Source organism: Panthera pardus, unplaced genomic scaffold (genome assembly GCF_024362965.1).
Source record: "Panthera pardus isolate Hobbes unplaced genomic scaffold, ASM2436296v1 HiC_scaffold_20, whole genome shotgun sequence".
NCBI lineage: Eukaryota > Metazoa > Chordata > Mammalia > Carnivora > Felidae > Panthera > Panthera pardus.
In genome coordinates, this window is record NW_026526766.1 from 66464630 (window position 1) to 66491415 (window position 26786).

The 26786-nt window shown below is 37.2% G+C and overlaps 1 protein-coding gene across 3 annotated transcripts in view; it reads left to right on the top strand.

The window, feature by feature from the left end:
- Nucleotides 1–26786, top strand: part of SLC44A1 (solute carrier family 44 member 1) — a 200813-nt gene that overhangs the window by 143945 nt on the left and 30082 nt on the right. Inside the window, exons 14-16 of one of the 3 annotated variants that reach the window (XM_053908149.1) lie at nucleotides 5449–5685; nucleotides 7682–7762; nucleotides 10971–13375. In XM_053908149.1, the coding sequence (XP_053764124.1) occupies nucleotides 5449–5685; nucleotides 7682–7762; nucleotides 10971–10994 (342 nt within the window). In that variant the 3' untranslated portion in view covers nucleotides 10995–13375. Of the gene's footprint in view, nucleotides 1–5448; nucleotides 5686–7681; nucleotides 9326–10970; nucleotides 13376–26786 lie in introns of those variants that run through there. The other 2 variants (XM_019454292.2, XM_019454294.2) reach the window with 2 other exon arrangements.

Sequence of the window (26786 nt, forward strand, 5' to 3'; positions counted from 1 at the left end):
TAAATAAAAGAGAAGCCATATATCGGAATAACAGAAAACAATGTGGTAAAAAAGACAATTTTTATATCTCTTTTTTTTTTTTTAACTTTTGTTGTTTTTAATTAAGTAGTCTCCACGCCCAACATGGGACTTGAACTCATGACCCTAAGATCAAGAGTCGCATGCTCTACCGCCTAAGCCAGCCAGGTTCCTCAATCTCTCTTTTCATTTCGTATTATGTCATGAGCATTTACTATTTTATTAAAAATGTTTTAAACATGGTTATACAATTGTATCATCATTTCTTTAACCAAACCTCTAATTTTCTTTTTATAGTTAAACTGTTCTCATTCTACTAATATAAAGTGTGATACAGTGAAGCCATTGTATGCAAACCCTTGCCTGTGTCAATCCTTATTTCCTGAGGCCAGAATCCTGGAAGTGGAACCAATGAGTCAGAGTACCTAATAGGTTTCTGGATGTACATTACCAAATTGCTTACCAGAAACATGAAAGTTTGAATAATACAAAACTTATAACACTGTAAGAAAATTACTTTTAAAACATAGATAGACTTTTTTTATTTGATTGATTTATTTTTTAAAGTTTATTTATTTATTTTGAGAGAAAGAGAGAGAGACAATGTGAGTTGGGGAGGGGCAGAGAGAGAATCCCAAAGAGTCTCCGTGCTCTCAGCACAGAGCCTGATGCAGGGCTTGAACTCACGAACAAAGAGATCATGACCCAAGCCGAAATCAAGAGTCGGACACTTAAACCAACTGAGCCACCTGGGTACCCCAAGATTACTTTTTAAAATTGAGATGTCCAAAAAAGAGAAAAAAATAAGAGGGGAAGAAAGTATTTTAGTTTCCAACATACTAAGATAAACATTCTTTAGTTTTCTTTTTTAAGACTGTAGTTCTGATCACAGAATACAGTAAATCTTTTAAAAAGAATTTCTCACTGCAATTAAAAGTAGCTGCTAGTATGCAGAAATGCTCCCTGATCAGATAGTTCACATAGGTAGATCAGAATAAGCATTATAAAAGATGGTGTCAGGAACAAACTATGGATAACACACAACAACTTGGATAAATCATGAGGGAATTTTGCTGAGTGAAAAACATTAACCCCAGAAAATTAAATACTGTATTACTCCGTTTATATAACATTCTTATACTTTTTTTTTCAATGAAGTAAGCTCTACACCCAACGTGAGGCTTGAACTCATGGCCCTGAGGTTAAGAGTCATGTGGTCTAAGTGAGCCAGGAGGTACCCCAAATTATTTTCTCTTACATACCTTTTTATTTTTTTTAATTAAGTAAGCTCTACTTCCAAAATGGGGCTTGAACCATTTATAAACATTCTCAAAATGATAACATTATGGAAATTGGGAACAGATTTATGGTCACCCAGTTAGGGCTGGGGTTGCAGGGAGGCATAGGGGAAGTTATAAAAGGCTAAAGTGAGGGATCCTTGTTATGATGGAGATGTTCTGTACCTTGTCTGTATCAATGTCAATACCGTGGTTGTGATATTGTACTCTAGTTTGACAAGGTGTTACTGTTGAAGGGAACTGGGTAAAAGGTACATGAAATCATTCTGTGTTATTTCTTACAATGAAATGTGAATTCAAAATTGTCTCAAAATATAAAATTTAATTTTAAAAACCCTGAATTTAAAAGAAAACAGAAGAGGGGCGCCTGGGTGGCTCAGTCGGTTAAGCGTCCGACTTCAACTCAGGTCACGATCTCGCGGTCCGTGAGTTCAAGCCCTGCGTCGGGCTCTGGGCTGATGGCTCAGAGCCTGGAGCCTGCTTCCGGTTCTGTGTCTCCCTCTCTCTCTGCCCCTCCCCCGTTCATGCTCTGTCTCTCTCTGTCTCAAAAATAAATAAACGTTTAAAAAAATTTAAAAATAAATAAATAAAAGAAAACAGAAGACAATTCCATGGATTCCATTTCTGTGGAACCCCAGTGGTTTCATGGAATGGTAAATTAGATTTAGGAGGGATCTTATCTCCCCTAGTTTAGTGGCTTGTGATCTGTGACCACTGGCCTATTGGGTCTTCACAGGTAAGAACAGAGATTTACAAACTATTTCACCATTTTCAGGTCTCATAGATATTGCATATTTGCCCGATAAAACTATCCAAAAAAACCCACAAAATCTGAAGCTCTTCACTTCTGTGTGAAATTATTTTATCTCATTTGATAATACTTTTTCTAACATTAATTATTGGTAGTTTATTTGGCGTTGATTAATAAAAAAATGATAATATGAATTATTACTTGTAGGTGCTATTTTACTGACAAAATCTTTTAAAACATGAGCTCCATGTGGAAAGGGCATCGCAAATGCACGATTTATGGTGGAAATGAAAGCAACAAACAAAGATTGCTAAGCACTGTGTTAAATGCCTTCAGAATGCTTATTTTAACAATTATGGGATGTATGTATTTTTATGTCTCTTTTAAAGGTGGAAAAACAGATTCAGAAAGGTTACATGAACTTGCTTGGAGTCACAAAACTAAGACGTATTAACTCCGTGATTCAAATCTACGTCTTTCTGATTCTAAAACTAGCACCCTTTCCTTTCTGCTTCTCACATCCTTCCCTGTGTATGACTCTCTTCTATGGTGTCACCAAAAATGTGTCCTGTAGAACAGGAGCATTGAAATGTTTAAAATCATGCATCCTATTAGAAAAAATTTTTGAGCACACTTCCTAATATATTTACATTTATTAATGATATATGTACAGCTTTTACTAATATATACATGGTAAAGCATAGTATAAAAGGAAATTAAAATAAATGAGAAATATAATTTGAAGTCCCAGGTGCTCTTAGACTCCCTTGGGTGTGTGTACCCCACCACGGAGATCACTGATCTAAGCCAGTACTTCTTGTAGACTTTATCAGAATCACCTGAGACAAATTTTATTTTATTTTATTTTACTTTATTTTATTTTATTTTATTTTATTTTACTTTATTTTATTTTATTTTATTTTTTAAAGTTTATTTATTTTGAGAGAGAGTGTATATGTGTACATGTACACACACATGAACAGGGGAGGGGCAGAAAGAGAGGGGAAGAGAGAGAATACCAAGCAGGCTCCCCACTGTCAGCGCAGAGCCCAGTTCGGGGCTCCATCTCACAAACTCACAAGCTGTGATCATGACCTGAGCTGAAATCAGAGAGTTGGATGCTTAACCAATGGAGCCACCCAGCTGCCCCCACCTGAGGAACCTTTTAAATGCATATTGCTGGGCTTCATCTTAGCTCTAACCAATTGGACTCTGGGGGTAGGGCCTGGAATCTGTATTATTCACAAACTCCCCAAGTGATACCTAGCCCTTCTGCAGTTTGAGAACCATTAATGTATCCTCTGCTTGACACCCTTTCATTATATTTGGGAGTAATTATTACATTATTACATTCCCTTGGCTTTTGGGCTAAATATCATTAATTCTTGAAGTTGTTTCTTACTTGTTTGTTTATTTGTTTGTTTTGAGAGTGCAAGTGGGGGAGGGGCAGAGTAAGTTGGGGTGGGGGGCACAGAGGAACCGATGAAGCCTGTGATGACAGCAGAGAGCCCGATGCAGGACTCAGACTTTCAAACCATGAGATCATGACCTAAGCCAAGTCAGCCGCTTAACCAACTGAGTCACTCAGGTGGCCCTTAAAGTTGTTTCCAATGTGACAGTATCCAACCTTCCACTTCAACAGATTTTGTCTCAACATCTAGTTTGTCGGAGCCGCAACTTTTCCCTGTAATTGACTTTAACGTTTCAAATGTGGCTTAACTTTTAGTGGTTTAGAGTGAGCATAAAGAACCTCAGTCCTTCTGTAGGACGGATGTCAAAAATTTGAAGAAGAATATAAGAAACAACTCATTCTAAAAACCAAAAAGAGTGAAAGAAAATGGATATAATTAGCTATCTGTAGAAGTCACCCCAGAAAGTAAATGACTGTAAGAGAGAATTCCTGAGTGTTTGCCACAAAAAATGGTGGAGGGTCATCTAAATATGGGCAGACCCAGATTTGCTGCCTAAAATCATCTGAAAATTTACAGGTCAATTTATAGTCTCCTTCTCAGCACTGGACCAGAAAAGGCTGCTGTGGTTCTAGAAGACTCTTTCTTTTCCTTTGTTATTTCATGCTGGATGTTAGGTCAGGTGTAGGGCTGAGCACGAGTGTATTTAGGATTCAGTATAACCCATTACTGCTTTATACCAATATCCAAGTATTTGCTGAGTTCTTACCTTGAAAGAGGGCTGGATTTGGCATCATAAGAGCATTATTTGGGTGATATCTGCCCTTCTACTCTGTGACCTTGGGCAAGTTGGCTAGCCTCTCTGAATATGTTTCCCAGTCTATAAAATGAAGGTGATAATGTTTGCCATAAACCATTCCTAGGGATTGAAAAGCTGAATCTTTTCAAGAAATTCAAGTGCTGCATGGGAGGGACCAGAGTAGGTGGTTCTTGACAATAAGCAATTTCACTATTTCTTATATTCTTCTATGATGGATATTTGTGGCAACCTCTTTCTTCACAGGTAATCCAAATCTAAACTACATGGCGACTCATATTAAATTTACCACATGTTCTCTGTGAAAAAATGCAAAACAAAGAAAAAACTCTTAGAGATGTTTGTTGCAGCATTATTTATACCAGAAAACAACATAAGTCTCCAACTGTAGGAGAATGGTCAAATTTTAAGTCACCCATAAGATGAAATTATGCGGCTAAGTATTGATGAAACATTTATAATGCTACTATAAATATTAATGAATAGCTTTTAATGATTTATTTATATAATACTATTTCATATATATAAAAGTACAATACCCTGGACTGTCAATAATTTTATTCTGAGTGCAATAGTGCTATTTTCTAAAATATGCGTGCATAGGGGCGCCTGGGTGGCTCAGTCAGTTGAGCGTCCGACTTCGCCTCAGGTCATGATCTCTCACGGTCCGTGAGTTCGAGCCCTGCGTAGGGCTCTGTGCTGATAACTCAGAGCCTGGAGCCTGCTTCAGATTCTGTATCTCCCTCTCTCTCTGCCCCTCCCTCATTCTCTCTCTCTCTCTCTGTCTCTCTTTCTCAAAAACTAAATAAACATTAAAATTTTTTTTTAAATAAAATATGCATGCATACATTTGTCTTAAAAATTGCCACAGGTGCTTAAATACGTGAAGTTTTAAGGAACAAGCATAACATTTGGAAACATGACTATTTTTCATGTAAACCAGAAGTGTTTAAAAGATTATTTTTTATTTATGTGATATACATGTATATGTGTGTGTATGGGTATATATGAATTATCCTTTGTAGCTTGCAGTAGAATGAATGTATGCAGCCAGCGTTTATAATATTAAAGGGAATTTGAAGTCTGCAAATGATGAAGAAATAGTGGTTTTCTATGGTAGGATATTAAATGTGTTCTTTGTTCTCTCTGCTTCAGGTGCTGATAGTCTGCAGCACGGGTTTGGCTGGGATTATGCTGCTCAACTACCAGCAAGATTACACAGTATGGGTGCTGCCTCTGATCATCGTCTGCCTCTTTGCTTTCCTAGTCGCTCATTGCTTCCTGTCCATTTACGAAATGGTAGTGGATGTATTATTCTTGTGTTTTGCCATTGATACAAAATACAATGATGGGAGCCCTGGCAGAGAATTCTATATGGATAAAGTGCTGATGGTAAGTATTTCAAACGCCCTCTACTGCTTTAGAGGTAAACATACTAGTAAAAATATTTTGCAAAACCTTCTCCATGTTTAATTCCTGTTATATGCAGCTGAGTAATTTAGAATTAAACCTGTAGGGCTCATGAATGAGGTTAGTCTTGGGGAAATCAGGGAAGAAGGAAGGTCCTCTTGGCATGGATGAGACCATATATATACACCTAGCTAGAGCAATACCCATTAATAGTCCTGAGTTCACATTATTTCATACTGCTCCCTCCCTCTCTGCAATTAGATGGATTAGAATTGACTTGTTACAACCTGAATTTTAGTCTTGAATTGGAACATTGGACCACTGATGTCCTAAGTGCCCTTTCTTGAAGTGGAACTCAAAGACAAAAAGTCTTTATTTCTCCGGTGGTAGCACCTGCCTATATTTTTCCGTCTACCACCTTTCCAAATAGTATTGCTGTCAGCCCCATTAGAAGTCATTATCCTAAGTATGCCAGGCCAAACTGAAAGTGTTTTGTAATGAATACAGATTAACAGACTCAGGACTGATAGATTATATACTGTTTTCCATTAGTCAAGATCTGAACTTTTACACAGATATTATATTCCGATTCTTTAGTTATCTAGCCTCTGCAGCTTCCCTGTATTAGAATCTCAATTAAAAATTTTAAAACTTTAGAAGCTATTTAAATGATTCAAATATTATTATCAATGTCAAATGCTCCCAAAATAAGGATGCTTCTTAATAATAGTACTTTGCCATTAAGCTGTGAAATATTCCTATCTGAAGAGTAGGTAATATTGAAGGGTAAACATTAGACCTTGAGATAACAAGTCCTCTTCCAGGAGCCTGGTTTATCTAGTTAAATATAAAATAAATGTGTTAATAAATAAGATAGATTTTTTTTTTCAATTGCAGAAATTTCAAATGATTTAATGGACGTATTGGGTACTGATTATCTCTTTCACTGAAAACACCATCAACTAAATTTTGGACATTTTCGTAATGTCTAAATTATATTTCTAACTGGTTGTTTTCATAATGGAATTTGACTTGTGAGCATTCCATCTCCCTTCTGATTAAGACATTTAGAAGAAGAATTTGGGGACACCTGTCTGGCCCAGTTGATAGAGCAGGCGACTCTTGATTTTGGGGTTGTAAGTTTGAGACCCATGTTGGGTGTAGAGATTACCTAAATGAATGAATGAATGAATGAATGAATGAATAAATAAATTTTTAAAAACTTAAAAAAAAGAAGAGGGAGAATTTGTTTTTTGTGTCTTAAACCCTTGATCCAGAGCAGAGTAACAAAAAATACTTTTTTCTTCTTTTAGTTTTTTCAGTAAGAATGATGAGGATATTTAATGGAGAAGTGCTCCATAAACTTGGACATGATAGAAACATTTCTTTGGGGCATAATCCCATTTTAACTACTTTTGACCACAGGTTCTGGTTGTTACTTCCTGTCTTCCTGCTTTATGGAGTAATTTCAAAGCCAGATAGACATTTTTTTAAAGTAGCTTATTTATGGTTGGGTAAAAACAGTATTCTGCGCTTAGTGGAATCAATGCTTTCTTTTACCTGCTAGGGCTAGTTTAAAGAGAGGGCTTATGGAATAAAACGCTCTTGTTTTTCTGTTTAACCTTGATATGGAAAAAGTCAGACAACAAATAGAACAATAATCTAAGTATGAGAAAACAATCTTTTAAGAAAGCATTAGGGATTTTCTCTTCCAGATAGAAGTAACATTCTCTCTTTGAGCTTAAGTGAGATTGTCACAATAAATGGATGGAAAAAAGATGTCCTAAAGATATCACAAGTTGCAGCCCATGTGCACAGATTTAGCAGCTGTTGTGTAGTGATACTAAATATTATTCACTGCTCTGGTTTTAGGCCATCCGTGTACTGATATTGAATTAAAAATGTTCCTTAGAATTCATCTGCCAACCAAAATCTGAAAGGACCTAAGAATTTATGCAATTTGGTCCATATTTTGCAGGAGTTTGTGGAAAACAGTAGAAAAGCAATGAAAGAAGCTGGTAAGGGAGGCGTTGCCGATGCCAGAGAGCTAAAGCCGATGGTAGGTGGAGATGAGGAGGTGACCGCCCTCCAAGAATTTCACTTTCACTTCCTCTCTCTCTCTGTTTTCACTGACTGCACTTCTTCAGGAGAAGCTTTTGTTGTCTGTATCACACAGGATGTGCTGCTCTTTCTGTTTGTGTGTTTACCCATCACTTGGATGGCAGAATTCTTGTCACAACTGAGACCGCCTTCTGTAAAAGTAAGCTGAAAGGAACAACATCTGTCTCAGGGCTTATCACGAAGCAGGGGCTAATTTTTGTCCCTAAAGTAAAATGGCCATTTCTGGTTTTGGGGTTTTTTTTCTTTTAATTTTTAGCTGTACATGTTTGGTTTTCAATGGAATGAACATTTGGTTGTACACTTGAAATGACAGTTTGATTTTTATCATTTTGGAAAGTGATACTAGCAATTCCTTTCAACTTGCTAAAATTCACATTCCCCACTTTTTTAATATTGGTTTGTTTCTGTTGCTGTCTTTTACCCTTTGCTGACTTTTTCTTCTGTTGCCTGGATTGTACTTTCTTTGTTTCTTAAGCTGTTTTTCAGTAGCAAACAAGATTACTCCATCAACACTCACATTCCCACTCAGTAAAACAACCTGGTCCTCTCTAACCTCAGCTTAATTGTGAGAAAGGTCAATGATCTCTGGTCAGTGATATGTATGTATATTCTAAGTACTCTACTTTCATTTGGGAAAAAAAGGCAACTTAATCAGTGTAAGAGAATCCTGAGTTGCTTTTGCCACAGATACTCTCACCTCTGCATAATGACAGATAACCCTCACATATATTTGTGTAATTACTGCTTATTTTGCAAATGTATTGTTATTAAACAGCATGTTATCTAAAAATATTATATAACTGCCTACGTCCTGAAACAGCTAATTTTGAATAATGTGCCTTCTGATTGCACGTGATGTCCCAAAGTGTGAGATGAAGACTCCTCTTTCTTACTAAACTATAAAGTTTAATAAGTGGTTGATTTCATAGGTTTCCAACTTGCATAAAACAAGCACGTTTAAGTATATAAGAGTAAAGGAAATGGGTTTGTTTGAGGTTGGCTGGTGGGGAGGCCATATTTATATGCAAAATAATTGCATATTCAACCTAAATTAAAACCTCAGCAGAATGTTTAGATATAAATTCTCTCCTCCGTAACCCCCTCCAGGGCCTATTTTGGTGTTGCTGTTAATAGCATTAATGATTGTCAGAGTCAAAACTTCAATGTTTATTTCCCAAGGTACAGATCACTCTAATCGGAAGTCAAAGGATGTAGAACTCTTAGTTTTAAGTGTGCACCAGCCAGAACTCCGTTGAGTGGGCAAGGGGCACCATCAGCAATCCCCCTGGTCTGACTTCTTGCCTTCTCTACCCCCCCTTTCTGTATACCTCCTACTTGACCCTGGCCAAGGGGGACGGTAGTGAAGATTCTGCCGACCCTCTGGTGGCATGGTTAAATGAGGAAGGCTTCCTTCTTGCCACTGTTTGTTTGTCATACGTGTTCAGTAACTGGCTCCCAGTGTAACTTAAAAAGGTAAAATATAAAATCTTTAAAATGTGAACTACCTTTGCCCCCCTTTTTTGTCTTTCCAGTGATTGACACTTCTATTAAATTGTCAGTCATAATCATTTTTAAAAAGGGAGAAATATTTGGAGGTCTTGACTGGCTTAGTTTGACCATGAATTGGCACATATTTCTGCATTATCCTTTAGTGAAGGATACAGTGTGGAAGACGAGAATACAAGTATGCTGACTCTTACCTAAACCTCTAATTCGTAGGTAATGATATAAGGAGAAATCCCCAGGTTATGTGGCATTCTACCAGAAGCCAAAACTTTAGGAAGATTTTTTCCCCCTAATATTGCTTTCAGTTTTAAATTAATGCCCCTTAACTGAAACACTGCTTTAAAATCTTCATTCATTTTTTGCTTTTGTTTTATGTTGCTCATCAGCTCATTGCTTGCAGATTAATGGTAAAACCCTCCACTATGTTTCCAAATATATCTTCTATGTGCATTGTGCTTCTGGTGTTTTGGACATTATAGCATTTGGTCCCTAAGAATGGTATTTTTTTATGCAGTTTAAAAACTTCCCGGGAGAGAAGTTGAGATGTTGCTTACAGAGTAAATATTTTAAGTACATCAGTACCTCTGATTCTTATCTCTCTTTTGCATTAGAATGGTAAGAGTTGACCCTGCTACCACTATGCATCTTGGATGTGTCCCTAAATAATTCTCTGAGAAATTCTTCGTTAAAACTTGGGGTTTGGTAGAAATCAGGATTGCTAACTTGTCTTTGCCTGATTTAATTCACATGTTATTCCCTTAGATAAAAGTTCTGTAAAAGTGCCATACCCATTTAGCCGTATCTGTACAATCTGCTGTTAAGTTCACTTGTTTATCTTCTTTCTTAATGGGATATTTTAATTTAGGGTTTACTTTTAGCCTAGAGAATTAATGTTCAGGAAAGTGAGGTTTTAAATTTCCCTTTTGATGAGGGATCATTGAATTAAATATAAGTACTTCCAGTTTTCCTCTTGGACTTTTTTTTTTTTTTTTTTTTTTTTTTTTGAGAAAGAGCCTCACTAGTTCAGGACACTCTGAAGGTCTGTGAGGTCGTCCTATAAATCTTTGAAAATGATTTTAGAAAGATTTACCAAATGTGATGTTATAGAAGTTTAAGAAAGAGAACTTCCGGCCAGCTGCTTCAACAGGAAAGAATTTATAGAGGAAAAGGAAAAAAAAAAAAACCTGAACACTGTAACAACATAGGCCAGAGATGTATTCTCTGCATATCTCAGAGATTATCCAGAAGGAAATGTGACTTTCTTTAAATTTTTGTTTTTTTAATGTTTACTTACTTTTGAGACAGAGTGTGAGCAGGGAAAGGGCAGAGGGAGAGAAAGACACAGAATCCAAAGTAGGCTCCAGGCTCCTAGCTGTCAGCACAGAGCCTAACAGGAGCTGGAACTCACAGAGCTGTGAGATCATGAGCTGAAGTCGCTTAACCGACTGAGCCACCCAGGTACCCCTGACTTTCAACATTCATAGGAATTGCAGCCCCTGGAATATAGGTTCGCGCAAAGGGCTCTCAGTCCATTTTGCTTTGTGGCCGCTTGTGACCATCTGTGTACTTGTAACATCATTCATGACCTCCTTTTAATGGTAATTGTCTAAGATTATACTCTGTATGACTTTGTTTTCTAGGCTTCGGGAGCAAGTTCTGCTTGAACCTAGCCGACCGTTATGGAACCCATTGACATTCCAAAACAATATATACACATAACTATGTATTTGTGTGTGTGGGTGTGTGTATATATGTATATGTATGTGTGTATATATATGTATATGTATATACACACACACACATAATCAGCCAAAATCAGAGAAAAGGAACAGGGATTTAATACCTTTTTTATGCTTATTTTTGTCAAACATGTACTCCTTTCATACGGGTGGCTTTTACAAGGCAACTGCCGTCATTTAATGTTTTCAATTGTAATTGTCTTAATGGAAATGTTAAGATTCATATCTGATTAACATTTTTAATAACTTAGAGGAGATTTTAACTTTAGTTATTTAAATGAGATAAAATTATTGTACCGAATTCTCTGTCTAAAGTTTATTCAGGGGTGATTTCCCTGATGTGTGCATAAAATCAAGATCTTATTTTACTGATGCATAAGTCCTAGTGGGACGAGACTAGGCATATGCTTTCAGATAAATAAGGAGTTACTCCAATCAGTTTTCCCCAATCAAAGAAGCCATGTCATTTTACTTTTAGAAACATACAAGTGGACTCAATATGGGAATTTTCATAATCTCTCATGCATTTGTCAGCCAACATTAAAAAGTAACCAACTCCTCAGGTATTTGTAGTTTACCCTAAGCTTCTATAAGAGAGTAGGTTAAAAAGAAAAGGGTAGATAATCTTTCTTATGCAAACTTTGTTCTTATAGTTTGTCTTTTCTTTCATTTTTTACTTTAGTAGCATCCTCCACACATTTGTGTGCCTGATTTGAAGGGAAGCTGGGGCACCCAGCGAGTTTAGCCATTAAGTTTCTGTGTATTGATTTGCAGATTAAGTAATGCTGGGAGGAATAAAGAAGGAAGGGAAACTTGGAACACAAAAGCCTTGCAGATTCCAGTGCTTGGGCTTCTGCTTCTAAGGAACTTCAGTGGCTTAGGGCTAAATGGCCATTTTATTCAAATGCTATGAAATCTGAAAACATACTGGCAGGTGCTCCTCTCCTTGGCAATTCATTCAGTATCCAGATTCTACAATGTTTAACTGAAGAATTGGTTATGTTTTGATCCTAAGAGTCGAACATTCTTTTTGTTTGGGGATGGGTTTGGGGTTTTTTTGTTTCTTTGTTGTTTTTCTTTTTTTTAATTCCTAAAGCTTACCAGATATGAATGGCTAATATTCCATTGTTCTGCTTATTGTAATGGTGAATGCTTTAAGAAAAAAAAAAAGTGTAATTTGCTAAGAATAATTCATGATCTGTTTATGCGATAACTCCTTTTTGTTACAATTTTTTTAAAAAAGGCTATTTTTGTTAATGTAAAGTAAATATTTCAGAGCAAATTTTTTAAACTTATTGCACTAAATACAGGCTCTGTACAAAAAAAAAAAAGCCTCAGCATTTTATCATTCCATGGAAGAAGAATCTTTTGAAAGAAAGCATTGCCTCCTACCAGAATTAGACAGTGAATTAGACCGGTATGATGGAAATGCATACAATTAATGTCACTAGGGCTTAATAAGCAGCTGTTTGCTAATGTGCTTCCTTTCAAAGGGTTAGACCTTTAAATTGCTGCAAAAGGTAAATTGTATTTTTTTTTTTAAGTATCCGTGTTCTTTACTCTAGCTAGGCTAAAATTTGCTAAATGCCTTGGTTTCTTTTCAAAGCTCATGTAATATTTCTGATTTTTCAGAATATTTGCAATAAGAGTCTGGATTTTTAAAAAAAAAACAAACAAAAAACCACACACACACACAGTTAAGAGCTCATATCTTGGCAAGACCTGGGAAACCAACATTGTGAGACTAGCTATTTTGAAACAATAATTCTCCAGAAGTTAACATCTAACATCGCCAAACGCCAAACGGTATCATTGTACTCTTTTATATCATTTGAAATGGAATAAATATAATTATGTAACTAACAATTTTCCAAATAGATGAGAGAGCAAATCATGTAAGGAAATTCAGAATACCTTCTGTTTCATAGCCACACAGATTTTGGACATTAAGAAACATTGGGAACTAAATTTAGGATTGGAAAAAGTTTGGAAGATGAGTATCAAAACAGAAGACATTCTAGGAGCTAGCTATTCTAGGAGATGTCCCTCCAAAGTGACCTGATGGAAGTCTTGAATTTGGAAATTAGGTTCTACTTACTTGGACATCCCAGCATCATGGACTCTTGCTGCTCCCTGTTCCATTTGCTCGCAATCTCAGCTATTTGGAAGCCACCAGGAATGCTTTCTAATTATCATTTGCAACTAGAACTGTAATCAGAAAGAAATTTTGTATTTTTGTATAACTTGATTGTGTGCCATTTTATATAACAGGTCCTGTTTTACAAATAAATTTCGTTTTACTAACATTGTGTTTAGAAATTATGATCTATGTGTAACCATGTCATTTGAGTTCCAAATTAATTGCCAGGCTGTTTTCCCTGAGTGAATCTGTGTGCTGTCTAAGTAGATATATGCATAGGTGCATATATGTTACCACAGGCACACACAGAGAGATGTTTAATATATAGAATATCACTCTCATATGAGCTTCATTCCTTGATACATTTTATAAAGCCTCACAGAGGCTTTTTAGCAATATTTAAATGGTTTGAGGTTATGTTTGGATATTCCTGCTGCCTCTTTCATTCATTGTGAGTCATTCTTCAGCTAGCTATGGGCCGCCTTATTGCTACTCGCTCACTGCCTCCATCTTCTGCCCAAGTGAGAAGAATAGATGAAGAACAAAAATTATCTGTGATATGTGGTTACCTGAATAATTTTATAAGCCATCGACTCTGTGTTGTGGTTTTTGTCTTTTTCTGTGATGGATCTTCAAAATTGTGTTCAGTACTTACATCTCCAGAGTTCTAGTTAGGGTCCTCTATTGTAAATGGTGATCGTGGTGGCCGGAGTATCACTGTGGGCTCTGCCATCAGAAAAAGCCTCTGGTACATGATTTAGACTTTCTAGGCTCCCGCCTCAATAGTAAGTGCTGCTATAATGTAGTATGGAAGGGAGAAGGTTACATTTCGGTGTAAGTCCAAGAGACCTATGTTCTAATGGAGGCTTAACCAGTGCGTTAGGTAAACATTAGGAATTTAGCTAGGGTGTTGAGATTACATAATCCTTGCATGGATGAGCAGAGCTCAGAGCAGGTTGTTCCTTTAAACCATTTAATGCAGTGCTTAATGTTTAGGATTAGAGCTTTTATCCTATCCTATAGCACGATTAAGTCCTACGTTACTGCAGTTTAAGTAGCTTAACTGTGTGTTGGTACCCAAACTTTTTCCATATTGGTTGGGGAGGAGGCACTCATTGAATCTTATTTTTAAATTATGCTGGAAATAAGTTCCTTTGTAGAGATGCTCCCTTACTCTTAGATTTTTTTTTCTTTTTTTTCTTTTTTTTAGCAAAGAACATTAAGTTGCTGATTCCCAATACCATTGATCTTGGTATCTGCCAAGGCTCCTTGTCTTTCCAGGGCAGTTTCAGGATTTCATCCCAGTAGGGGTAGTGAGGAGATGACCCCTTCCTTTATCCTGGTCCTGAGCTGTTGCTTTACATGAGAGTAGTGCTTCTCCCACCAGAACTGCAGGCACCAAATATCAGGCCATATCAGTGTCTCCAAAGCTTCAACCATTTGCACCATGCACCAGCACTAGCTAATAAAGGCCATTTCAAGGGGGTCCCCCAGGCCACCCCACCTGCAAAATAGAAATAATGGGGTCCATTCCGAAAATGGAGCTGCCAATTATGGTGACTTGAACATTCTAGTTTATCTTTGGTCAGTAACCTTCTCATTTGAATTTCTGGAGTTTCCAGTAGCCTTAAGGTAGCCTATGAGAAGTTTCCTTCAGAAAACACTTTAAGCTTTCACCTTTCGATAAGTTCTCTATTGCTTTTTTTATTGCTACTTAAAAAAAAAATTCTCAGAGTCTGGAGGCTTATCAGTGCACCTGCCACAGTTAATTTCTGTATTCTTTTCATACATTTCATCTGACAGATAGGAGTGCACTATAACAGCTTGCCTAGAGTTAAGATGTGGCCCGTGAATATATATTAGAAAATTGCAAGTTCAAAAGTAAATGCACATAAGGCAGAGATTTGCATATTATAAATTCACAGCATAGAATTCCTTTTGCTTTAAATGCATATTCATGCATCTTTGTGTACTAAGGATGCATATTAGCCCTTTTGAAGGGTAGGTACTGTTCATATACAGTGGCCGCTTTTGAAATTAGCTCATCTTTGATTAGTGGCACATAGCCCAAATTTTGAAACCAGGACCCTTGAGTGTGCCAAGAGAAAAATCTAGAGCTAACAAACTTAACAAACAAAAAACATGTTGCATACACTTGTCAATTTAAAATAGCACACTTTCCCCCATTCAAACTTCATAAATGTGAGCCAAATTCTTACTCTACAAGTTTTAAGAGGAAAATTTTAATCCAAGATTCAAATCTTTTAAAGTGTCTTTCTTATAGAAAGCTTCAATGCAGAGTTTTTAAATTTGAGAATTTCTGTGGAAAACCTTTCTAGGGAGATACTACAGTAGCTTTTCGTCCTTCCCATCTTCATGATTTTTATATGGATAAAAAAAGTCAAACTTATGTTTCAGTTTCAATATTGCATGAACAATTACCACTTTTGTAAATTACATGGGCAACATCTAAGTTTGATATTTTCTAAAGGAATTCATTAGTAAATTTGTGGAAAAGATATGAAATTACTAGGAACCAAAATATTAGGCTATTTTATTCCATTTTGATACTCAGTTTTACAACTAAAATGATTTCCTGAGGAAAAAAATACTCCAGGCCAGGGCATTGAGAATAATAACGCTTTTAGGTTACTCAAGGTCTAGTCAAGACCTAGCTGAATATGAAAGCATTGTAATTCCCAAATGTTTCAGGAAATTTTGACTTTTATTTGCTAAGACCTGAATTTAATATTTGATATTCATAAGCAGGTTCTTAATCTTGTGAGAGGACTGTGGGCCCCTTTGAGAAACTTATGAAAGCAATGGACTGCCTTTCTCTCAAAGGCACATAGCACATTTATGAACATTTAAAATGGTAATCGAATTTCAGGGCCCTCAAACTGCCAGCCTCCACCCCACCATCCCCTTAGGGCCTCGTACACACAAATCAAAGGCTGCTCTAAAGTTGGTTTGATAACATGTTTTGAAATAAAGTAGTGATTAGGACTCCACTAAAAATACTTTTAAGATGGCACCTACCAACTTCTGACCTGGAATCATTTGTGTAACTTAAGACTTTTCATTTAGTACCAGTTTTGGAAATAGAAACCGCACTAATGTGAAAAGTAACAAAATGGTCGACACTGAATCTTCAAGACAGTGAGATTTCTTTCCTTGGAGGTGTGATGGTGTGTGTGTTGGGGATGGATTTTGGCAAACTACCACATTATTTGCCATGGATGAGAAAATCCAGACAGTGAATAAGGAAGGAACCCTTATAATTAGCCACCTACAAATTATTGATTGATTCTTTTTATTGTTGCTCAGATACGACAAGTGTTATCAGTAGATCACTGTCTAAAAATATATCAGTCATCATGATCAAGAACAATTGAAGATGATGAAAAATTAGCAAACTCATTTTAGCTCATAGTTGACAAAGTTTTAGCGGAAAGTTGGAGAAGCAGATGCTGGGGATGGGGAGGAGGGAATTCAGAAGTTGTTTTCCTCCCCACTTAAATCGGGGAAGTGTTTCTTGCTTTGAGTGTTTTCCAGTCACCCACTAGAGCAGCTTCTGACCACTCTTCCAATGAGACTGTGCCTTCACTCCCCACACCCACCCTGTCTTGCTTCTTTAGGGAAGCACGTGGATTTCTTCACATCTGCTCCATACTATTAGGTAGGGGTGCTGTGTCTACATGGAGGGCCCTCAGGGCCCTTAAAAAAGCACGCAGAAATCCTTAAAGGAGTTTGAAGTTCTGTTAAGGTTTGATTCCAGTGAGTCATGATTTATAGTCAGACATCAAACCATTACCTACCTTTTCAAGCTGAAGAAAGCAATGGAAATCTCATAACTGGCTGGAGAAGAAAGGAGAAAAGTCAGCTCCCTACCCCACCCCTCACATCCAGAAGAGCTTTAATGAACCTTCTACAGTAGCAAATGGAGAGACCATGGGTGGAAATTCCCATATCGGGTGAAAAAGGGCCTGAGTCCAGTGTAAGTATCTACATTTGATATTCCTTTTGTCGTAGATGTGTATAACTTAGAATGTTCTGATCTTCACCTCTGAATCTGATTCACCCATCCTGTCAGATAGAAATATAGTTTGAGTTAGTTATTTTTTTCAGGAATTTGTGTTAAATCATTCCGTGTGAGTAAAAAGTAGGCATGGAACAGAAGACTTGACTAAATGGGCACAGAACTGAGATGATGCTACAGCCAGCAGCCCACGGACCATGCCACCTGCCACTAGAAAATGTGAGCACTCTCTTTATTTACCATGTTGATCATCAGGCCAGGATTCCTAAATGGTATTAGATACCTCACAGGAATGAGACAGTAACAGGACAGCTTTTGGGGGCTGATGATCTGAGACAGAGACTAGTAAGTTGTCCCTGTCCTCTGGGCTCCGGTAGTCTGTACTTGGAAGTTCTTTTTGGCTCCTCTTGGTTTTTGCTAGATTTGATTTTCAGAGACTTGGCATGGGGAAATTTACCTTTCTTCTGTGTTGACTTAGTGCTTACTACAAGGTTATGTGGTGTTGTTGAGGTTTTCTGACTCCTTCCCTTTTACAAAAGGGTACCGGCAGCTCCGTAATAGAAAGAAGTTTCAATTATACTGTCTCAGAATATTCTTGACCACTGAATGCACTTTAAACAGGTCTTGTAACCCCATGAGGTAAGTTCAGTGGGTTGTTAGCTGATTTGATTATAAGAGGAAAAACTTTACAACTAACAAACCAGAAAGGTGGGGAGAAAAGTGTGGAAGGCACCTAACAAAATGACAGGGGCTCTGGAAAAACAACCAAAGACAAATGCATATCTTCTGAAGACCAAAGGCCCAACTCTAAGTACTTGCTGGCACAACCCGTCCAAACTTCTGGAGTTTAGAATAGAGCCCCTAGAACAGGCAGCCAAGCTTTAAGACAAGTCAGTGCAATAGGGACCTGCTATAGACCTCTCAGGCTTTGAGCCTTCACATCGTGTCAGGCCCAGCCCAACGTGTGGGATGATAGGAATACAAAACACGCATCAGTGTGTCCCTATTTCTCACTGCTGTGTGACACAGCATGAGAAGTATGTTGTGGTGCCGCATATTTCTCAACTTGCTGCCTTTTTTGTCTTTGTCTTTTTCTTTTGCCATTGCATCCTATTCCATAGTGTCAGAATGAATTTTTGTACCATGTCCTGTCTGTCCATTATGAACTGTAGGATCACAGTTCAGCCTTCCATGAATTCCGTAGTTCAGGATCCTTTATCTTAGTGTTGTTTTGAGCTTTTTCTTATCACAGTGTCATTACACTGTATTCAGGTGGGGAAACAAACATGTAGGTGCTTGAACATGCCCCACAGACACGGTGGTAGCCCAACTATTTGTGACTCATTATTGACACAGTGCAGACTTTACAGACAGAGCATGATGCTCTCAGAGGACTTTAAAAATATGTATATTAAGCAATTAACTTTCTGGAGTTATCAAATCTTGCTGGGAAATTAACTTCCAAGAGCTCTGAATTGGATGAAATTCCAGCTGGCTTCAGAGTACAATGAGCCGATATGAAATGGAGCTTTGAAATGTTTTTCTTGTGCAGAAATATGAAATAGAAAAAAGTGCTGATCTAATGCTAAGTTTTCTCTGTGTACTGACTCAGTTGCCAGAATTATAATGAAAACTGTATTTTAGTCTAACAAATGTATAGAATTTTTTATGTAATAAATAAAATTTTATAGGAAAGAATGTCATTGTGTACTGTGTTGGAACACTTTCCCATGACCAGGATGGTGATTAATAGTAGTGTAAGGGAGGAAAATAATCCCCCCCCCCTTTCTGAGTTCTTAGCTGAGACCTCCTTAAGAGAAGACAGATTAATGAGAAAAACACGCAGAAATTTATTAACATGCGTACCTCATGTATACATGGGAGATGCCCAGGGAAAATTGAGTAACTCCCTGAGGTGGCTTAGAATTCAAGCTTAAATACCATCTTACCAGAGAAAGACAAGGGGTGAGGTAAGCCTCCTGGGGAACAGGAGATGATTTTTAGGAAAGATGCGTGGGCCCTTGGAAGAATAGAGGGGGAGGTGAGATAGTTTGTGAGAAAGTTTGCCTGGGTGTGGTGTCGACTTTTTGTCTCCTGTGATAAGAGTCAGTTCTCCCTGGTTAATGAACCTCCCAAGAAGGGACTTGACGACAGTCCTTTGGAGGATCTGTCTTTAGGCAGATAAGGAGAGTTCAGAGAAAGCCTCTCCCTGCATCTACTCTTTTTCGGGTACCTACATGTAGCTCAAAATGATCAATATACCAAAGTGGCATTTGGGGGTAGCATGTTTTGAAATCCTACCGTCCTATTTTGGGGTGGCATATTCTACTCTTCAATAGAAAGTGATCATGGGCAACATCTTGGCTTCAGATTAGGTCCTTATGCTGCAACCGACTGTACCGACTGCTTTTCATGAGCAAATGCGAATAATGCCCAGATCATAGCCCAGCTGTTGATCTATACCGTCTTGCCAAAAGTTGTTGCTCTAGAACATTTATGAGGCATCCTCAAACAACGGAGGTACTTGAGATACTGAAGAATATTAATGAGTCTGGACTGTTCATTCATATTTTGGGTCATTCTGATGTAAGTTTACATAATTTCTTGTTCTATAGACCACCTAGAGATTAAAGAGATGCAAAAAGCCTCACGTCTCCTAAAAGGTACCCAGAAATTTTTTCTGTTTGACTATGGAAATATACTCTGTATTCAACCTCAAATTTTAGAAAATTAAAAAAAAAACACCTACGGGATTTCTTTCAGGAAGCATACTACTTACACACTTCAGATGTAAGTTATGTAAGTTATTACATTAATAATGTAAGTTATGATTAAAATTTGAGCTTCAAATAGCTGTATAGCTCAAAGCTCTTACAGGTGTTGAAAAATTGAGAAAGAAGCCAGTGTCCTGCAAGGCTCTTTGGCCTTAGATCTCCTATCAAGTGCTGTGAAACTAATCAGTGCCTCTTCACACGTTATTTTTTTAGGTGGGGCAAGTAGCAGTGAAAGTAAGAAGTGCTTTGTGCCTTTTGTTTCATAGTATGCATTTACTATTCACATCCTGAGAAAAATAACTTTAGAAGATGCACCTAGGTGAAATTTAGGATTCCAGAAAACGCAAAGCTAAGCTATTAGACCATTTCATGGGCTTATCAGCATTTTCAATGACAGTCTTAAAGCTTTCTACGTAGTTATAACTCCCTGGCCAGGTATGTCAGACTAGAGAGGCCACAGTAAGTAATTGCCTTCAAGGCAAAAACAAAAGGGCTTTTAGTCATCCATACTCATCATATAACCTTACGTTTGGAGGCAGGATATTAGGGGTTTGTGTTTGATCTACTCTCCACCTGCCAGGAAGGATTGTCACAGCTTACAACAAAATAAAACAATTTAATGCCAAAATTAAAAATGTGAATGAAAATTGAGAAAAAGAGATTCGTTGTTTAAGAAACCCAAGGATGAGCATAAGATTGACCTCCAAGTGTTCTGTCAGTCCTGCAAAGAGGAAATCAAGAAAGGTACATGGTTTTACATGTCTAAAAAAAAACGAAGAGTTGAATAGAACTTTAATAGGAGGGACTAGGCAGGTATTAAAAATGAGTAATATTTAATGACTTGGAATAACATCTACAGTATAGCCAATGAAAGGGGGGATAAAGCAGTATTTACAGCCTGATCTCATTTACATAAAATCCATATTCTTATATATTTTTAAATGACTGAAGGTATGGTAGGTGCTCTCTGAAGCAATTCCATAAGCACTGGTAGTTAATCAGTTAATTGAAACATGTGGTCAAGGAGAATCATTATTAAAGAAAAAAATGTTTAAATTCAAGTAAACATTCATTGGCCAATCTTTTGACATAGGTATAGTTCTTTTTTATGACTGACTCCTCTGAAGTTGTCTGTTGTCTTTTTTTTGCATTTAACCACACCAATAATATAACCACCCAAAACTTTAATAAAGTGAAATCATGGATTTTCAAAAGTGGATTAGGAATTTAGACATGCTTATGAAGTCAGCTGAGTATGCACTCCCAGAGTTTTATAATTTCTATTCTTTATAATTTTCACACAGTTGAGAGTAATAATTTTAGTATCTTTATAGTCTTTCCAAGGCATTCAACTTAGTTTTCATAGAAATTTCTTTCTTCATACTCATTTTTTTTTTAATTTTTAAAAGTTTTATTTATTTTGAGAGAGAGAGAGAGGCGGGAGGGGCAGAGAGAGAGAGAGAAAGAGAGAATCCCAAGCAGGGCCTGCACTGTCAGCGCAAAGCCAGGCGCAGGGCTCAAATCCACAAACTCTGAGATCATGACCTGAGCCGAAACCAAGAGTTGGATGCTTAACCGACTGAGCGACCCAGGGGCCCCCATAGTTTTTATCAATATATATTACATAAGTAAGCATACCATTAAAATAACCCATTGCACCTGGCATAACATGTTGGAATAAACACACCTGACTCTTACCATGAATAGTTCACTGATGTTGAGAACAGAGTACGCAAGCCCCTGGGAACATTCAGCCAGCTATGATATCAACCAGTACATTCTAGAGTATTGGAGAATGTCATGGTGAAGAGGAAGGCAGCTAGGAAAACCACCCTTTTTACATCAAAATCATAATTATGGTTATCTCTTTGTTATGGGATTATGAATAATTTAATTTTTTCTTTGCTTATCTCTATGTTTAAAATATTCCTCTAGAGTTTCTTAATATGAAAAAATGTGGTCACATTCAAAAGCAAATAGCTAGGTAAGTGAAATAAAATGACAGTAACTAAACCCATATGGTAATGGATCTAATGGAGTAGAAGAATAGTTCCCAAAACATATTATTTATAAGAACTTAATAAAAGCTAAGGATATACCTCAAGTGAATAAGGAAAGAAAGAATTCACTCAATAAATGGTGTTTAGAACAATTGGCTTTCAGAATGACAGCGAATCTAAGTCAAATACAAATGGATTAAGGATTTTTTTTTTTAATTAAATGAGGGAAAGATCAGGGGAAGGAGTGAGAAGGACTTAATAAATTTAGAAGGATTAGGTTAAAAAAAAAGGAAGAAAAGAAAACAGTCTGATGAGAGTTGGTGAGGAAAATTTTTGTGGAAAATGTAATAAGTGAGGCCCATTTCAGATGCATTTACTCAGCATGTCTACAGCAATGCGCTAAGTGTGTCCACTTTAATTCAGCAAGCATTTCCTGAGACCTCCTCTGGTCAGCAAGATTTATAATGCGGGAATTTGGTGGTAAATATTCACTCACTCCCTCCCTACCTTAAGTAGCTAACAGCCTAATGAGGGAGATAGACAGCAGTGAGGGTTAAGATGAGAACAGGGTGCTCTGGGAGCACATAGGGAAGTATGGGGTCATTAGGAGAAGCTACCTGAACCGAGCCTTAAAGGATGAGCAGGAATTAGCCAGGTGATGGGAGGGGAGGTGGAGGGAAAGGAGAAGATTCTAGTCAGAGGAATAACATCAGTAATCGTACAGCAACATGAGAAAATGCCAGTTGTCCAGCATGTTCTGAACCAAGAATATGGGGATATGCAGCAAGAGGTGACCCTGGAGAGGATACAGGAGTCTTGCATGTGCATTCAGACCTGAACCAAGATTTATCAGGAGCCTGGGACAGGAGGAGGGAGACCTGGGAGAGAGTAAGAGGGGAAGAGGAATATTCCAGGGAGAAATCTAACAGGACTGGTGACCAACTAGATCTGGGGGGGAGGAAAAAGAAATCATGGAAGCCTATACTCAGGGTGGTGCAGGTCGCCTCTGCATTTAAAGTTAGGGGCTTGCACCTGATGGTCAAGTTCATCCATTAGAGCCAATTAGAGGCTCTGACTCTGATTAATTGAATTCAGAAATATTTACCTTTTCTTCTCAATGCTATCTGATGCAAAATGTCTGTACTGTTAAGAAGGAGTCAGTTGGAAAAGAGTTTGAGGGCCTGAAAATACTTCTCTTTGCCAACAAAAATATTTATTTTTTTCACTCCCTGATGAATGAAATCTACCTAATTGCTGGTTAAGAGACCCCGACCTAACAATGACTATGCAGCTTCAGTAACTGCAGGCAAACTTTGTCTTAATGGCTGTAACTCTGTTCTACTAATTGTCACCTTAATCATCCGTGCACTTCTATGCTAATAAGAAATAATGCAGTATTTTTGATGTATTTGTATATTTACCTATTCTCTACTTTTGCCAAAAATGCATATATACAATAAGATTATTAAAAACAGAAAAACAAAGGCATAAGCAAGAAGAAACAAATATGCTAGACTCTAGGACTAATTGTTACAGCATAGTAAGGTAGTAAATATTTTGAGCTTCCTGGCAACCTGAAAAGAAAGGAAAACACCAAAATTAGTAGAATTTTGTTATTTGATGGAAGTTAGTGTACACATTCTTCAAGTTACTATGAAAGCAAAATAATCTGCATATGGCTCTCAAATTGGGATTTGAGGTGTTGAGCTGATAAAGTCCCAGGTTATAACTTCCTGATTCTTTAACTGAATGTATTACTTCATCCTTACCCAGATCTTCCTCTATTAGGACTTACAAGACACATTCTTACGTATTAAAAAAAAAAAACAGAAAGGAGTCTTCGTTTATCCCAAAGACATTTATCAAGTCCTATATTAGCCAAGGATGCAGAAATGAGAGATCCGGTCTTTGCCTTCCAAAGTCTCACAGTCTGTTTAGGAAGACAAGGGGTAAGCAGACGATTGTAATACAGTGTGCCAGACACTCTAATGGAGTTAGCTCAGGAGCAGCACGGAGACTCCCTGAAGGTGGGAGGGGCAGGGAGATAGGATGTGATAAGGTAAAGAAGCGAGGGAACAACACGTATGAAGAAATGACGTGTCTGTGAATCTGTACAGAGAATGGGTATGGAGACATGAAACTGGAGAACTCAACCGAGGTCAGACCTTGAGGGTCCTGTGGGCCATGCTAAAGGATTTGATTTTATGCTGAAGAAAATGGTGACTCACTGAATGATTTTAAACTAGAATACTTGATGATTTGTGCATTTGGGGGGGAAATCACTGTGGTAGTAGTGGGGGAACTTATTTATGAAAACCACACAGCTAATGTCCTATTCAGTGGTGAAAGACTCGAAGTTTCCCCCCTAAGATCAATAACAAGACAAGCATGCTTATTCTTGCCATTTCTATTCAACATTGTACCGAAGGTTCTACCCAGGGCAATTCAGGAAGGAAAAGAAATAAAAGGAATACAAGGCACCCAGATTAGAAAGTAGGAAGTAAAATTATCTCTGTTTTCAGAGGACATGAACTTATGTAGAGAAAATTATAATGACTTCACACACACACACACACGCACAATTAGATTTAAACAAATTAAGCATTGTTGTGGGTTACAAGATCACATAAAAATCAGTTTTATTTCTGTGTAGTAGCAATGAACAATATAAAAAGGAAATGAAGAAAATAATCCCATTCCCATTAGCATCAAAAAGAAGAAAGTAAAATAAATTTAACTAAGGTGGTGCAAGATGTTTACATTAAAAGCTACAAAATACCATTGAAAGAAATGAAAAGAAGACATAAGTAAATGGGAAGACATCTATATTCACGGATTGGAAGAGTTAATTTTTTTTTAAGTAGGCTCAATGCCCAATGTGGGTCTTGAACTCACAACCCTGAGATCAAGAGTTGCATGCTCTACTGACTGAGCCAACCAGGGACCCCTGGAAGAGTTAATATTGTTAGGATGATAGTACTACCCAAAGTGGTTGACAGATTCAATGCAACACTTATCAAAATCCCAATGGTCTTTTTTTGTAGAAATAGAAATGGTGATTCAAAAATTCATATGGAGTTTTACAAGGGACTTCATATTGCCAAAACAATCTTGAAAAAGAGTAAAGTTGGAGAACTACCACTTCCTGATTTCAAAATTTACTGCAAAGTTATGGTAACCAAAATAATGTGGTACTGACACATGGATAGAAATAGAAATCAATGGAAAAGGGTTAAAAATATAAAAATAAAAACATGTGTGTATTTCAACTGTTTTTTTTTTCAGTAAAATTGCCAAGATTACTCAATGAGGAAATTTGTCATTTCCTTATCATTTTTCAAATGATGCTTACACAATTCAGTATCTCCATGTGGAAAAGAAAAAGAAATTGGACACTTACCTCACATCATATATAAAAATTTAACTCAGTCAGTCAAAGACTCAATATAAGAGCTAAAACTGTAGGGGTGGCTCAGTCAGTTGAGCATCCAACTCTTGATTTAGGCTCAGGTCGTGATCTCAGGGTTGTGAGATCAAGCCCTGTGTTAGGCTCCATGCTCAGCATGGATTCTCTCTCTCTCTCTCTCTCTCTCTCTCTCTCTCTCTCTCTCTCTCTTTCTCTGTCCCTGTCCCCAGCTCACACACATTCTCTCTCTCTCTCTCTCTCTCTCTCTCTCTCTCTCTCTCTCAAATTAAACATTTTTTTAAAAAAAGCTAAAACTATAAATCCCTTATAAGAAAGCATAGGGATAAATTGTCATGACCTTGGATCTGGCAATGTTTTTTTGGATATGACACCAAAACACAAGCAACAGAGGAAAAATAGATAAACTGGACTTCATCAAAATTAAAAACTTTTGGCATGAATGGACACTATTTTTAAAAGTGTGCAAAGGCAACCCACGTAATTGGAGAAAATATTTCCAAATCATATACCTGATGAGGATCTAGTATCCAGAATATGTAAAGAGCTCTTACTACTCAACAATAAAAAGATAACCCAATTTAAAAATGAGCAATGCACTTGAATAGACATTTCTCTAAATAAGATTTTTTTAATGGCCATAAAGCACATGAAAAGATGCTCAGCATTTAAATATTTTGGAGAAGTGCAAATCAAAACCACAGTGAGATACCGCTTCACATCCACTAGGATGACAATATTAAACAGATAATAACAAGCATGAATTAGAATGTGCAGAAATTGGAACCCTCATATGTTGCTGGTGGGAATGCAAAATGATGCAGACACTATGGAAAACAATTTGGCAGTTTCTCAGTACATTCTCAAGCATACAATAACCATATGACCCAGCAACTCCACTCCTAAATATATGCCCAAAATAATTAAAAACAGAAATTGGAGCAAAATTTGTACACAAATGTTCATAATAGCACTATTCACAATAACCGAAAGGTGGAGACAATCCAATAGCCATCAATTGATGAATGGATAAATAAAATGCAGTATACCCATACAATAGAACATCATCTAGCCATAAAAAGGAGTTAGGTACTGATCCATGCTACATCACAGATGAACGTTGAAAACATTATGCTAAGGGAAAGAAGCCAAACACCAAAGACCATAAAGTGTATGATTATGTCTGTCTAAAATATCTAGAATAGGTAAATTCATGGAGACAGGGAGCAGATTAGTGTTTTTCAAGGACTAGGAGAAGGGAGAAAAGAGGGGTTGATGCTTAGTGGGTATGAAGTTTCCTTTTAGGATGATGAAAATGTTCTGGAGTATATTATATAGTG